The 15,598-nt window shown below is 44.2% G+C and overlaps 1 protein-coding gene across 1 annotated transcript in view; it reads right to left on the reverse strand.

Moving 5' to 3' along the window:
- Positions 1-124: 124 nt before the first annotated feature.
- The window catches only part of LOC310786921 (guanine nucleotide-binding protein subunit beta-4), a 28,474-nt gene continuing 13,000 nt past the window's right edge, over positions 125-15,598 (reverse strand). The window contains exons 5-10 of the mRNA XM_083648259.1: positions 9,959-10,022; positions 8,366-8,528; positions 7,547-7,613; positions 7,071-7,272; positions 6,521-6,737; positions 125-3,840 (exon numbers count right to left, since the gene is read on the reverse strand). Of these exons, the coding sequence (XP_083504385.1) occupies positions 3,734-3,840; positions 6,521-6,737; positions 7,071-7,272; positions 7,547-7,613; positions 8,366-8,528; positions 9,959-10,022 (820 nt within the window). The 3' untranslated portion in view covers positions 125-3,733. The remainder of the gene's footprint in view (positions 3,841-6,520; positions 6,738-7,070; positions 7,273-7,546; positions 7,614-8,365; positions 8,529-9,958; positions 10,023-15,598) is intronic.

Raw genomic sequence — 15,598 nt, forward strand, 5'->3', positions numbered from 1 at the left:
CCAGTGTCGGCACTCCCATGTGTACAATGGACATTTGTTTATATTTCCAGTTACAGTTCTTCACACTCTTTATACAGCCTCTTTATTCATTTTTCAAGCTAAAAGAATCTGCCAGGATAGGTACTCTTGGTTAAAAGCTTTTTTTATTGGTTACAATATCAACTCATGGCAACATATCAGTATCACCAAGCCACTGTACAAATACAAAAGGAAAAAAAAGGAAAACAAATTGGTGTGAAAAAGACTATAAAAATTATTCCATAACAAGTGATTATAATTTCACACAATAGCACTGTAAGAGAATTATCATGGCACCAAGTCCCTGGTCTTCACTGGCTTAAAACACAAAACAATAAATAAAAGGAAATCAAAGAAATCAGACTGTCAGAATAAAGTAGGTTGTCGAGCCAAAGGGCAGTGCATTATTTTGTGATGGTGTGGTGATGGTGGTCGCGTGTTGTAACACTAATTCAGCCAATGAGGTCTCATTGGATTCCGCCCCCCCTCCTCCTACTATTGAATGTTTATCGCAAAACTGAACGATTCTTCTGTATTCAGAAACGAGTTGGGAGGGAAGTGCAAACACAAATTCTCAAAATACTGCCTTGACGTCTCATCAGCTCTTTGATGTAAAACTGTGGGTGACAATCTAATCTTATGGCTGCAAATTTCATTGCTGGCCAGAAAGTCTGCGGAACAAGCAACAATGGATTTACTACTGTGGAGAGTTGTTAAAATTTGACATTTTGTATGCCGGCTGGAGGGCTCTTAAGTCAGTTGTTTCATGAATGCAATGAACTGGAGACGACTGTAGGTTAAATACAATGGTATGGCGGAATTCAAAGAGGTTGAGCACCTTTTCTTTTAATTAATGAGACTACTGCATGATTAAGATGAGTGAACTGCAAGTGTGGTTACTATTAATTCCAGGTTCCAGCTGCTAATACTGCTGCCTTTCCACACAGAGCCAGGAGATAGCAGCATGCTGAACCTCACGGTCAGTGTAACCTCATAATAGAATTTTGGGGTACAACACCCATCTTTTAATAGGCAGTCCATGTTTTCATCAGGCAGAAGATTAGGTACCAAGTGAAAGACTGATGGGATCTTATTTGACAGAAAGGGCTGACACTTAGGTAAAGCCAGCAAACATGTTTTGTCACGTTGACTATACTAGTTTTCAGTTCACAGCTCAGGGTCAGTGGATAACATTGGCACAAATGAGAAAGTAACACTTAGTTCTATATGTTATCCACACATCAGCAAGTCCCCCTCCCCCCCCACACACACCCCCAACACTGATATGCAACACATATCACATCCTAGGCACCTCAAGGATGTTCTCAGGCTAAAAACAACCGTTATCTTTAACATTCTCTCTCAAAAATGGATTGATTAATGCGAAGCCAGGTAGAAGCAGCTAAAACATACAGAAAACAATAATCAACGGGCACTAGAATCACGGTATGCCAAAGAGGGGTTTCATTGCTAATTGACTGAACCTTAATAAATACTACAAACTGTACGGTAGTAGGCTAGTAGAAAGCAGTCATATTATTAAAAAAAGACAGAGCGCTTGCCACACAGAGGTGCATGTGGTCACGGTGTTGGATTTTAAGCATGCGTTTAGTGTTCACTAGTATTGGAAATGCTATGTGCTTCTTGTTTTGGGAAAAAAAAGGAAAATAAATGTCGACTTTGCAATCCGTCTATGGATCAGCGTGACAAGCGGAATAGTAAGAGTAAAACATTGCTGTAGTCGATGCTCGTATATGACCTACTTATGAACCGTATCGTAAGGCAGAATGTAGAACAATATAGTGCCGCATCTCAGAGCACAAACCCTCCCAATGCCACCCAACTGCGTGGGTCAAATGTGTGTATGGGAGATAGGCACCTGAAACAGCTGATGGATAGGTCCAACACACACACACACACATGCGTGTTTTCATTCAAATTAAGTCTTTCCAGGAACACATCAATGGAAGATGTCTGATGAGAAAATGTCAAAATCATCGGAGAGAACCACCTCTATGGGTAAATAAGTCACATGTGCTCGTCACTTTACATTTGTACTACAGTTTGTGAGTGTGTTTCTAGCTCTCTAGTAAGTGTACATTTCTGTCTACCAAGTGTACTTTCTTTGCTAGCAATACTTAACTGTTTATATAGCATGTTTTTGGTGAGTAAAGAAACAGAAATCACTGAAAGTGTTAAATACGGATAAACCCTTTAAAAAGAGATATTTTTCTTCTTTGTCCAGGCTCGTGGCGGCACTGGTGTGATTTTGGAGTGGCTGAACACGTTTTCAGTTCCATGCGGTCACTCAGCGGTCACTCAGGTGGCAAGAAAAGAAGGACTCGCATATCCTTCATTGAAAAAAAGAGAGAAAATAACAACATGGCGAGCACTGACAGGTCCTTAGAAGCGACTGACAGTCACTGCGGTCTTTTCACGCTCCTTTAACGTCCTCGCATCATGACGGAGCGCTGGGACAGGCTCACAGGAGATCAGGTTGCGTCCAAAATTGCCTGGTGTCAGGTGGTCAAGTCTCAACTGGAAAGGGAAAGTGTGGATTGGAGATGCAGACGGGAGGGCGTTATGCAGCAAAGCCTCCGTTTGAAGCTTTCTCTATACACAGCCACAACAGAGTGACAGGTTCCTTTGACAAGAAAACTGCAGATTGTGGCAAGGAATGGGTTATGTAAAAGTATATATATATAAAAAAAAAATGTATAATATCACCATCACAGCCATAATTCACATGTATACAACATTCTTTAGTTACAGTACAGGATGCGTGTATGCCCAGTGCCTGTAGCGCACACACACACACACACACACACGAGGAAAGTGAGAGGAAAGTGAGATTAAAATCCAGAGAATGTGTTACCCAAAGCCGGGCCAAACAGTATTTTGCAAATACCTTTTTTAAATGCGCTTTATCCCATTTGAGTGACAGACCCACCCAGCTGGTACCCAAGTAAGAATTAGTATTTGCAATGACTACTTGACCCAGGTCTGGTTATTACCTTGTGTAGTAATGTGAATATTATGTACATTTGAAACAAAACATAAAACAAAACCCTCCAAATCATTAAAAAAAAACTCAAGGTGGGAAATAAACTACAAAAATATATACATACACATTATATATGCATATATGATGCATATATACACACATAATGCTATACATATATACTGTATTTATATATACATTTACATATTACACAGACTGTCCTCTAGTTTGGTGGTAACCATGGTAACATGCGCTCTTTATCACCCCCTAACCTAGGATTCGAGGAAGGGGTGAAATTGATTTCTTTTTTGTTTCCTTCTATTTTTCATAACTCATCTTTTACCTTTTTTTAATTGGACAACTCTACTGGAAAGCTCTTGTTGTTGTTGTTGTTGTTGTTGAATAGCTGGGTAAAAAAGACGTCACTTGGAAAGGTAGAAAGAGTTGGTACTTTCTCACAGGTGGGCAGGTCGCCGGTGGAGAGGAGGAGAACCGGGGGTGAGTTACATTTGGGTCGACTGTGTTCACCCCTCAGGTCCAGCCCAGCAGATTGGGTGGAGAAGACGGAGGAGCTGGGATGCGTCGGGTCAGGTGGGGGTAGACCAGGGATGGGTGGTGGTTGGATGGGTGGGGTCTCAGAACAGAGGGAGGGGCTGGGATGCGTAGGGTCAGGTGGGGAGGGGCGGAGTCTCAGAGCAGAGGGAGGGCGTTGGTTTAGTTCCAGATCCGGAGGAAACTGTCCCAGGAGCCGGTGGCTACGGCCATACCGTCTTCTGTCACGCCCAAGCAGCTCACCCTGTTGTCGTGGCCAGCCAGCACACCTGAACGTACACAAACAGACAGACACAGAGCAGTCACATAATGATGAATCCCCTGGATGTAACCCACCTGATACCAATATGAACTGAAAGTAAGGCTGTGCAATTAAATGAATGAATATTAATCGTGATCAAGTTTTTGGCATCCCACAATCATGAAAACAAGAAAATTGAACTAAAACCTGCCGCATTCCGTTTAGCAAAGTTGCTCTCATTTTGTCTTGCGTGTTGTGAATCCAGCGCACCCCTTTCCCTTGCAGTGGTGCGCTCCACCCCTCCTCCAAAGTCCAAACACACTGTGGTGTGTGTGTAGTTTCAGCTCAAGTCGAGGACAGAAAGTCGACTCGGCGCGTTTGTTAATTTATGACAGTTCAAAGAAATCCAGTGTTATTTTTTCCTTCTTTTTTTAAGTTCAATAAATGCATGATGTTCCCAAAGTCAAAGAGTAATAATTTTAAATAATCTGATCTCAATATTGATCAAAAAATAATCATGATTATCATTTTCACCATAATCGTGCAGCCCTAACTGAAAGTAATGTAGAAAACATGGATATAAAGTGTAACTAATAAAATATGGCAGATCTGTTTTTGCACCCACACCTCTCTATGCAGGCTGGTCTTCTGGCTAACATGGAAGGCTGTTGTGCCAAAATCTGTTTCCCCTAAAAATGCGTTTTCCCTGGCAGTGTGTGTCTTTGTCTCAATTTCACAGCAGGGGAGGAACACGTCAAAACCATTACAATGTTTGTGGATTGTTTTCCTACAGTATGTCCGGCTTTTCAACAGGTAAAACAAAATTAAAATAACAAAAATAAAAGCGTTCATCATCATCTCAAACCACAAGCATCCATGAGTGAATTGTCAGGCTAATAATTACATTAGCCTTCCCCTCAATCATTTCTGTGTACAGCAGCAATACAATGACACAGACTACAAAACTAGGACACACCACCAAGGAAACACATATTCTTCGGAATAGAAACTTTGGCACAACACCGGGACAGAAACCAAACTGCTATGGGTGCTGAAATTATTGCCAAATTGTCTCAGGTGAATGATGTAAGAAATCATTTTAAGTCACAAGATGTAATACTGTATTGCTTATTAGGGCAGGGTACCAAACATTTAGGCACAATTACGTCGGTACTACTAAGTATCGATAAAAAAATAAAAAAAAATCTATTGCTAATCATTCAAAGTACTTGAAGCTACATTGATGTCATCCACCTGAATGTCACTAATCACTCAGAAAGTCACTGAAGTTAGAACCGTTTATCAGAATCAGAATCACTTTTATTCCCACAATATGCAAGATTACATAATGAGGAATTTGTCTTAGTGTCAGTAAGTATGCAGCGTAGCGGTCATGTCAATATTCAGAGATAAAGACAGGAAAAATATCTAAAAGACAATCACAACGTTGCAAGTGCAGTCCAATATATACAATATATACATGAGTAGAAGGAGTTCAGTAGGCATTAAATATGATACTGTTCTGGAAGGAGCTCTGGGGTACTGACCAGGGCAAGCTGAGCTTCCTCCTGCGTGCTGTGGCTGACCTCTTGGAAACCCCAAACAACTTAAAGATCTGGGGCAAGGAAGAAGATGCATCCTGCAAGCAGTGTGGAGCAACCCCTTCCACACTGAATCACATCTTGACTGGAGGTCCCAAGAAGAAGGCCGATACAGGTGGAGGCACAACAATATCCTTATGGAAATTGCCAATTGGGTGGACCAACAGAAGGTCAAAGCAAACAAACATCAGGCATCTCCACCCCAATCTGTCAATTTCCAAAGGGAAGGGGATACGACTCGTAGGGCAAGAACAACTGCCAAGAACCTGCCATCCATTTTGCATCGAGCATCTGACTGGGAGATGCAATTGGACCTAAAGAGAAAACTTGTCTTTCCGGAGGAGGTGGCGGTAACCTCACTCCGACCAGACATGGTTCTTCTATCCAGGAGCACAAAAAACATTGTAGTAGCCAAACTCACAGTGCCCTGGCTAGCCATCTCTCACCAACTGAAGGAAGCGAAAGTACCAAGATCTGATTGACGAGGCTCTTCTCAAAGGATGGCATGCAACCTTATTCCCAATTGAAGTCGGCTGCCATGGCATGGTTTCCCAGCAACATCAGTGCGCTATTTCTTGCAGAAGGTCGGCTTGGAACCCAAACATCTGAAGAAAGCCACAAGGGAGCTGCCATGGCAGCTGAGACCAGCTCAAGATGGTTGTGGTTGACCAGAGCTCGCACTTGTAACCCTTCTGCATGCGAAGGTTAATCTTCGCAGCCCCACTCAGGCGAGGCGTACAGGGGCTACACGCTGGTGTCCCTGAGATACCTGCTGAGAATGCAGAAGGGTTCCCAACAATGCAAATGCTCTGAACACACCCCCACCAAGGAAAACCACTGTGAGGAGGAACCTGCAACACCGTATCGCAGCTCCTGCAATTTCTGCTTGTAGCAAAGCATCTTTGAGGTTTACTTCACATTACAGTCCAAGTTAAATAGACATTAAATTAAATATGAATGACAGTCTAAGCGGTGCTCGATGTAGTTAACAAGAGTAATCTAATGGTGTAGAAGTTATGGTAGGTCCCCAATTACACAAGCGAGCCAAACCGTTCTTCAAACCAAGATGGTGGCTAAATCCTGAAAAGCCCAGGGGGCGGGGCTGACCTGCGCGCTCTGCCTTCAGCGTGTCCCAGACGTTGCAGTTGAAGTCATCATAGCCGGCCAGCAGCAGGCGGCCACTCTTGGAGAAGGCCACGGAAGTGATGCCGCAGATGATGTTGTCGTGGCTGTACATCATCAGTTCCTGGTCCGCCCGCAGGTCGAACAGACGGCACGTGGCATCGTCCGAGCCCGTGCAGAAGGCGTTCCCGTTGGGGAAAAACTGAGAAGAGAGATAGAAGAGATAAGAATTAATGCTGCGTTCCAGTCACACTGGGAACTAGGAATTAACCAGTTCAAAGTTCAGGAACGCCCCTGGGTTCTCACTTGAACTGGGGTTTTCTACTTCAAAAGTCAGACCCTCACCAACACCGACCTCAAAATCCAAGATGTCAGCTCGCGGAGCAACAGTAGTGAAAGCTGTAGTAATCTACTGTTTATATATATCGCAAATGAAATCACAATCACAATATCTATCAGAAAAATCGCAATTGGATATTTCCCCCAAATCGTTCAGCCCTACGTTGCACCCTTCCCATCTCGCCCCGCTACTCACGCTGACAGCGTTGATGTCGGACACGTGGCCGGTGAAGGACTGCCTGCACATGCCGTCTCGGACGTCCCACAGCTTGGCGGTGGCGTCGCAGGCGCCTGACACAAAAGTCTTAAAGTCCGGGCTGAGGGACAGGCTCATCACGTCCCCCGTGTGGCCAGTGAAGTTAGTGGCCTGCTGGCCCGTCTCTATGTCCCACAACGCACTGCAACACAGGAAGTAATGGTGAGGTATGTGTCAAATCTGTTTCCCCCAAATTGCAGAAGGTGGCAAGTTATTATGTAAATGTAATAACCAATAGGTACAGTGGGAATGTGTGCATTGAAGGACAGCAGTAGTGTGTGAGAGAGACACATTTTTGTACCTATGAAATGTTATCCATTATTGCAATCCTAAATATTCAACAACAACAAAAGTCTTTAAATTATTTTAAATATTTTCTCTGAACTTTAAATTGAACAGCCCAGCTGCTCACTCACCAGGTGGTGTCTCCAGAGCTGGTCACTATCTGGTTGTCATCCAAGAAGCGACAGCAGGACAAATAACCTGCAGACACAAAGACGCTCAGCATCAGCTGAGAAATATTACCACAGTGCCCATGAGCAAGCCACTAAACCCTCAACTCTGACGGTCATACTGCTTCGTGGCCAACTATAGGACATTGTTACACACCGTGAATGTGTATGTAACTGAAAAACAGCTTGCTTGCTTCCCTGGAATATAATAATATTATTCATTATAAATGATATGTTACACAGGGATAAATTAAGGTGAAGTTACAGAAATAAGAACATACTGATTATACAGAGAGAGTACAAGGAGATCTAACAAAATTATCAGTTATAACAAAAAGGGAATACTTTGAACTGCTAGCTCCAATTAAGGCCTATAGTGAAGGCCCATTTTATTTAGGGGTGGGACAATAAATAAAAAATAAATCTATCATAATACAAAAATGTGTAAATACATATCACTGGGCAAAAAATGTAATTGTGATATTAAGTTTATTCTGCTGTAGTAATCACTACACTGAGATGCTTGCCCATTACAATTTCACAAGTTCTTAATTTTTTTTTTTTATTATAAGCACTTTAATGACATTTTTTAAATTGTCATTACATTCTAGCAAGACAGTTCCATTGCTAAATACAATTGTCTCATTGACATTTGTCTTTTATTCATGACATCATAATGTGACTGTATCGAATCGTACCATATCGCGTATCCAATCATATCACAAGATAATCATCCCATCCCTAATTGTATCCCATTATTTTGGGGGCGGGCCCTCTGCCTACCTGTGTGTCCGGGCAGCTCTCGGGTGACGCGCACGTTGCCCTCGCGTGTCTTCAGGCTGTAGATGGAGCAGATGTTGTCCAGGCCGCCACAGGCCACATAGTTCCCAGAGGGGGCGTAGGCGCACGTCATCACCCAGGAGGAACGCAGGGGGATGGCATGCATCTGAGAAGGAAGGGAGTCAGGGGCAATTCATCCACCAAACGCAATACATGTGCAGTAAGTAAAGGGTTTCAATACAACATGAGATACATGCATGAGCTAAAGGGTGACACCTGTTCTCTGACTAAATCATTGACAGCAAAAAACAAATAAAAACAATAACAATCAATTATGGTTAAATCCCCGGATGCTAAAATGACCTTTGCAAATTAGATATTCTATATTTTGGAGACACTGAAGGATGAGCCTCAGGTGATGATTTGTTGTTTTTCCTAAATGGATATAGTGTTTTGGACTCTTGAGTTTGGGTGGTATAGAGCAGCGGTCCACAACCTTTTCTGAGTCAAGGCCCACTTGAAAATCTCAAAAATGTTCACGGACCACCTCTGACCATAAAGAGTACGGAGGCCAAATGCATTCTCAGACCACTTTTTAATGTCATGATAAAAGGAGCTGTCCATCAGCACCACACAGAAATCAGAAACTAAAAGTGAGGGGTTATAGCCTAAATAAATAATTGATTACAAATTAACAGTATCATTTAACAATGGAGAAATGCATTCTCATACAAAATTATTATAATTATATTATTATAACTATGTTTTTTTCCCCCATGAAGATTGTAATGATTTGCAAATGATCTTGGGGCCCACTTGCAATACCTTCGTGGCCCACAGGTTGGGAATGGCTGGTATAGAGCAGTGGTTCTCAACGTAGGGTCCGGGGACCACCAAGGGTCCTTGAGGGGCTTCCAAGGGGTCCCCCAGCAAAATGATGAATTGTTCAACTTAAAGGGACACTCAATACCGAAAAACAATACATGTCCGTTCAGGTTTGTTGAAGCTGTGATTTGGAAAAAGTTACCTTTGAAAAAGGCTTTTGGATTATTTAAAAATTATAGGAATGATAGCCTGCTAATAAAAAAAATATTTTGTAGTACTGTTGTTGATGTTTTATTTGTATTGGATGTATTGTAATTACTGAAAGCTGTGTGCTATGTTATAATCTCTAGCTTTGTGGTTTGTTTATTGTTAGATGCTGCCTCACTGGCCGCCGGGCTTATGCCATTCTTTGCTGTTATGGTATCAAGGACCACAATGGAAATAAGTCTGTGATGTATTTGTCCTATTGCTTTTCAATTATTGTCAACTAAACTACATTTGCTCTCCATGCTGGCGGAAAACAAGCCAACATTCAAGCCAAAAATTACAGCCTTTACACTAAAAAAGGGACCACTTGAAAGTCAATGTCAATGTGCTGAATCATCCTTTCAATCCTAAACTCACGGAGGAGAGTGGGTGAATGCAGTCTGGATCAGAGCGCGACTAAGAGCAGAGGTTCATTGACTATGAGGTTACGCTAAGTGCTTTCACCCTCTCACATGGGTTTGTAATGTAATGGTGTCTGCGGCGGCTGACGATGGTTCCTCTCACCTTATTTGTTGTGTAGCTGTCCCAGATGATCAGCTTGCCATCTTGCGAGGCGCTGACAAGTAACCTGGACCAACAGAAAAGGACAGGAGGTTGAGACAGGAGGTTGAGACCAGACCGACGACATTTCAAAACCTGACATCATCTAAATGACATGCATCTAAAAAAGAAAAGCAATGGGAGCTGGCTACCCTACAGTTGAAGTGAATGAGTACAAGGTGCTCCGTCCAAAAGCCTTTCAAACTCAGCGTGAGCTCCCTACGCCTTCCTCTAGGGCTGCAACTATTATTTTCATTATCGATTAATCTGTCGATTAGTTTCTCGACTAATCGATTAGTTGTTTGGTTTATAAAATGTCTCAAAATGGTGAAAGATGACGGTCACGTTTCCCCCAAAGCCCAAGATAACGTCCTCAAATGTCTTCTCTTGTCGTGACCACCAGTCTACAACCCAAAGATAATCAGTTTTTACTGTCATAGAAGACTAAATAAACCAGAAAATATTCACATTTAAGAAGCTGGAATGAGAGAATTGCCGTATTATTTTCTTAAAAATTAGTCTAAACCATTAATCAAATTAGTTGGCGATTTTTTTTCATAAGTATTTGTATTGGAGAACACACAATATCAAACAATACCCTAATAGCCGTCACACAAACGTGATCCATTTTCTTTTGACGATTAATTTTCTGTCGATCGACTAATCGATTAATCGAGTAATCATTGCAGCTCTATCTTTCTCCCTATTTCCCTCTCCTGTCCCCCCTCTCTTCCCTCTCCTGTCCCACTCTCTTCCCTCCCCTGTCCCCCCTCTTCCCTCTCCTGTTCCCCTCTTCCCTCCCCTGTCCTCCCCTCTCTTCCCTCCCCTGTCCTCCCCTCTATTCCCCCCTGTCCTCCCCTCTCTTCCCTCCCCTGTCCTCCCCTCTATTCCCCCCTGTCCTCCCCTCTCTTCCCTCTCCTGTCCCGCCTCTCCCCCCTCTCTTCCCTCCCCTGTCCCCGCCATCTCTTTCCTCCCCTCCCCCCCTCTCTTCCCTCTCCTGGTGGAAGCCTCCTCATTCCAGGGCAGCAGCCACAGGCATCCAGGGAAGGCACCTTGAATATGAACTACTGCATGTAATATTCATGACCCCAGTTATGTGGAAGTCTCTACAGCAGAGGGGGGCGAGAGCAGGAGAGAGAGGCTGAGGTGGGCGGGGCAGGACAGAGGAGTGAGGGGCTGAGGGGGGCGGGGCAGGACAGAGGGGTGAGGGGCTGAGGTGGGCGGGGCAGGACAGAGGGGTGAGGGACTGAGGTGGGCGGGGCAGGACAGAGGGGTGAGGTAGACAGGAGAGAGAGGCTGAGGGGGGCGGGGCAGGACAGAGGGGTGAGGGGCTGAGGTGAGCGGGGCAGGACAGAGGGGTTGAGGGGCTGAGGTGGGCGGGGCAGGACAGAGGGGTGAGGGGCTGAGGTGAGCGGGGCAGGACAGAGGGGTTGAGGGGCTGAGGTGGGCGGGGCAGGACAGAGGGGTGAGGGGCTGAGGTGAGCGGGGCAGGACAGAGGGGTTGAGGGGCTGAGGTGGGCGGGGCAGGACAGAGGGGTGAGGGGCTGATGGGGGCGGGGGGGGGGAGAGAGAGATAGAGTGGAGATGCAGAGAGAGAGAGAGCAGCAGAGAGGAGAGAGATATCTACATCCCTCCCTCGGTTGGGTGTTTCCATCTCTCCGGGGACAGGAAGTGGTTTGACGGTGCAGCGCTACAATCAAGGGGCACGCCAGCCTGAGCCACCACGCTCAAATGTCAACGGCTGTATACTAAACAAACACTAGCCTCCCACAGGGTCACGCAGAGGGTGCTAGGCACACACGCGCACGCGCGCACACACACACACACACACACACACACACACACACACACACACACACACACACACACAGTTTTGGTAACAATAAGAATAATTGGGAATGAATAGCCTATGCCTAATCCAGTGGTTCTCAACGTGGGGTCCGGGGACCGCCAGCGGTCCTTGAGGGGGGTCCCCAGCAAACTGATGAATTGTTAAACGTCACAATTATTTCATTTACAGGAAGTGTCACACCATCAGAGAATGTAGACGGATGAGTGTTTTGATGATGGTTTCACTGTTATCTCTCTATCTACAATATGGTAGTCATGGAATTTTCTGCAAAATTTGGGTTTGAGAGACAAAATCTTATCAAATGGGGGATCCGGGGCTAAATTAGCGGCCCTTGATATGAAAAGGGTTGAGAACCACTAGCCTAATTAGTTGGACCTCATTAGTTTAGACTTGATGGAGGAGTGTCCTCTACGTTTTCTAAGAATCAACAAGAGTTCATAAGACAGCTGAATTCACCTTCCAGTTTCCTGGCTGTGGGTGAGGTTCAGTGTGATGCTGCATGCATACATACTATGGGGGAAAATGCACATGATCTGAGCGATCATCTGTGCGTGCTCGTCACCAACAACAGCAGCAGCAAAAGAAGAAGATAAAGAAGCAGTTTGTAAGTTTAGTTACTTAGTTAGCTTGTAGGTCTAGTAGTTTACAACTCCACGTGTTCAACCACAATTTACTATCCTGCTGGACTTGATTGCATGCTCAAGCTTGATTTCTGGCAACATATTTTAAAGTGTTAAATCTTACAAACTGCGTCTTCGATAAGCTAGGGTGACTGCCTGCCTGTGCCTTGCAAACGTCATTATTGTGCTCATAGTGGTGGGGGCAAAATAGTGGCAGTACTTATAGTAACAGTAGTAGTAGTAGTAGTGGTGGAGGAGGTGGCAGTAGTGATAGTTGTTCATGGTGGTATTAGTCATTTTAGTAGAATACAAATAGTAGTAGTAATAGTGTTGAGCCCCACACCTGGGACTGCCGTCACTGACACTGCCCCAGTGCAGTGCATTGGGAGACAGACAGAGACAGAGACAAAGACAGATGGACAGAGAGAAAGATCAACAGTGACACATACAGTACATATTAAACACAGACAAAAGAGATCTGAACACTGGTGATGCGAGTCGCCGTGTGCTCCTACATCTTGAGTTAGTGTCCCAATATAATGTTTGTAGTGACAGTGAGTTGCTGGTACTGATATACGACTTTTTACTCATTGTAATGCTGGTGATCTAGACATTTAAGCAATTTAAGGTTATTCTACTGCTTATTCATTCATTCATTCATTCATTCAAGTCAGAGTATATAAGAATGTCAGCGAAATGTTGAAAATGTAAATGTTAAACACCCCATGCGTAACAAAGAAAATGCTCAATTTCACTACAAAGCAATATTATGAATTATAATTGTGGATTATTATTAGTAGTAGTAGTCGTCATATTATTGTTTAGCTGCCAACAGAGTAACAGTGTGTTGTTATTTTGCTGCTGTTGCCTTTGATTTTCTGCATGTTGTGGACCTCGGTTGTCGTATGTAAAGTTTGTCTGTTTTTATTCACCAGGCTGCAAAGTAATTTACCCTTAATAATAAAGGGGGGCTGAATTGAAGTGGAAAATGACACGTTTGAGCCCGATAACAACCGATCTGTCAACAGTAAGGCTGGGTATCATTTACACTAGTGCCAGTTCACAATAGCTGCGAGCACATATTGTGCCAATTTCCAAAATGCAGGATGGCAGGGGCAGCCCAGTGAGCCCACCCTACACTACCTCTGCCATCCCCCCACCCATTTAGCCAATTGGCATGAACACAAACACACACCTTCAGACACACACACACACACACACACACACACACACACACACACACACACACACTTGACATCATGCCAAATGTTTGCCTCCTAGGGCAAAAACTATCATGGCCAAAGGGTGGGGAAATTTTGTGGACCGACAGAGCGACCTATAGAGCTGCATTACGATACCAGTACCCTTAAAGTGATACCGATACCAATAGAGTGCTTTATTTGACATCCTTTTTCGGCACACTGAACTGCCACCTCCATCACATACATCCTCCACTTCACCACCACAGACTGTATGGGTTGTAGCTGCTGCCATAGTGGGCCAATCACACGCCATCACATTAAATCGATGAACGCTAGCTTTTTTTTTCTAGATCTGTGTACAAAAAGGATCGAATACAGGTATTGTAGGTTTTGATACTACTTGGTACTGAGTTATTTAAGTCGATACCTTAAGGTATCAAGTGCTGATACCCAGCCCTACAACACTCATGTGACCTAACAAAGTGTCCTTGATAAAAAAATAAAAAACAAGACACTGATCTCCTACCTGTTCTGGATGAGAGCGGCCGCTAAAAGCCCAAAATGTAAGCAGAGACGGAGGTCTGGTGCATTGCAGAGACCTTGAAATTAATACCAATGGGTCATTTGAAGAGGAGTGACAACTCCCCTAACAACATGAAATGCATCCCCATCTGACATTGAATTCTGATCAAAGGGAGAGGGAAAACGCTTTTTCACCTGCTCACACTGCCTACAAGTAACAGTCGTCATGTTTGTTAACATTACTACAGTACATGTAGTCATAGTGGTACAAATCCATACTTTTCTGGCAATACTTCTGGTTTTAGTAACGTTCCTATTCCTTGTGCTACCAGCCTACAAGTTTTAACACAACACACCCACAGATAATAGCCATGTGTTATATTCCAGAATTGTGCAGTTAGTGGCATTGCTAGTCTTGTTGCACTGATTCTAACAGCTGTGGTGGTAAGTAACATTGCTGGTCTCAGGGGCATGGGGGCTGCTAATCGGGTGCTTCCATGGGTCTGGAGTCGGGCCCTTGACAGGCAATACGGCCCTTAGTAAGGTGCGTCGGGCTGAGGAGAATCCAGTATCAGATCTTGTCAGGGGGCCCAGAATTTCCAGCAGCGCCGCCGTCATTGGCAACAGTCTATAAACCCAAATCAGTAACAATCGTGGTGTGGAGAACATGACTAATCATAGTGTGTGGTTGTCTATCGTCATACCTGGAGCTGATGCCAAGAGAACTGCTTAGATCAGGGGTGGGCAACCAGGGGGTTCTAACCAATCACTACAGCAGCTGAGTATACTGACTAGTTCTTCTATGGCTGATGAAATCCTCTGGTGCAGTGTTTGGTTGGAAGGAAGACCTGCACAGTCTGGGCCCTCCATGACACACGGTTTCCTTCGCCTGGTAAACCATCCTGATCACGTGAACTCAGATTCTGTTTCGTTCCGTGGATCAGTCCGGCCTCCAGCCCGCCCCCAGTGTCTTCCAGAAATTACAAAGTCCACTGGCCAATCAGGGACCTGCCTCGTAGTCGACGGCGTAACGGGCCAAAACAGTAATGACTGGCTCCCGAAGAAACGAGCGGTAATGTTAACATTAGTAGAGTAAACAGCCATAAGTGCAGTTATTGCAGAAATATACTTAAGAACAACAATTTAACCAGAACAGTATGCACCAGCAGAGTTTCTCGACGGAAAAGACGTTTTTGCCATTCATCCGAGTGGATTTGGATTGGATTACATGATGCTGATTGGCTGAAGGAGTTGTCTGTCAAGGCTAGTACTCTCACCCAGGAGTCCAGACTGATACTGATCCGTAAAAAAAAAATAACAAAAAAACTGCATCGTAAAAAAAGAAGAAGACAACAATTGAGGGGTGGAAGATGAACTGGTGGTAGACAGAGCAGAAAAACAGCAAGAC

This window comes from Poromitra crassiceps (genome assembly GCF_964638095.1).
Source record: "Poromitra crassiceps genome assembly, chromosome: 12".
Lineage (NCBI taxonomy): Eukaryota > Metazoa > Chordata > Actinopteri > Beryciformes > Melamphaidae > Poromitra > Poromitra crassiceps.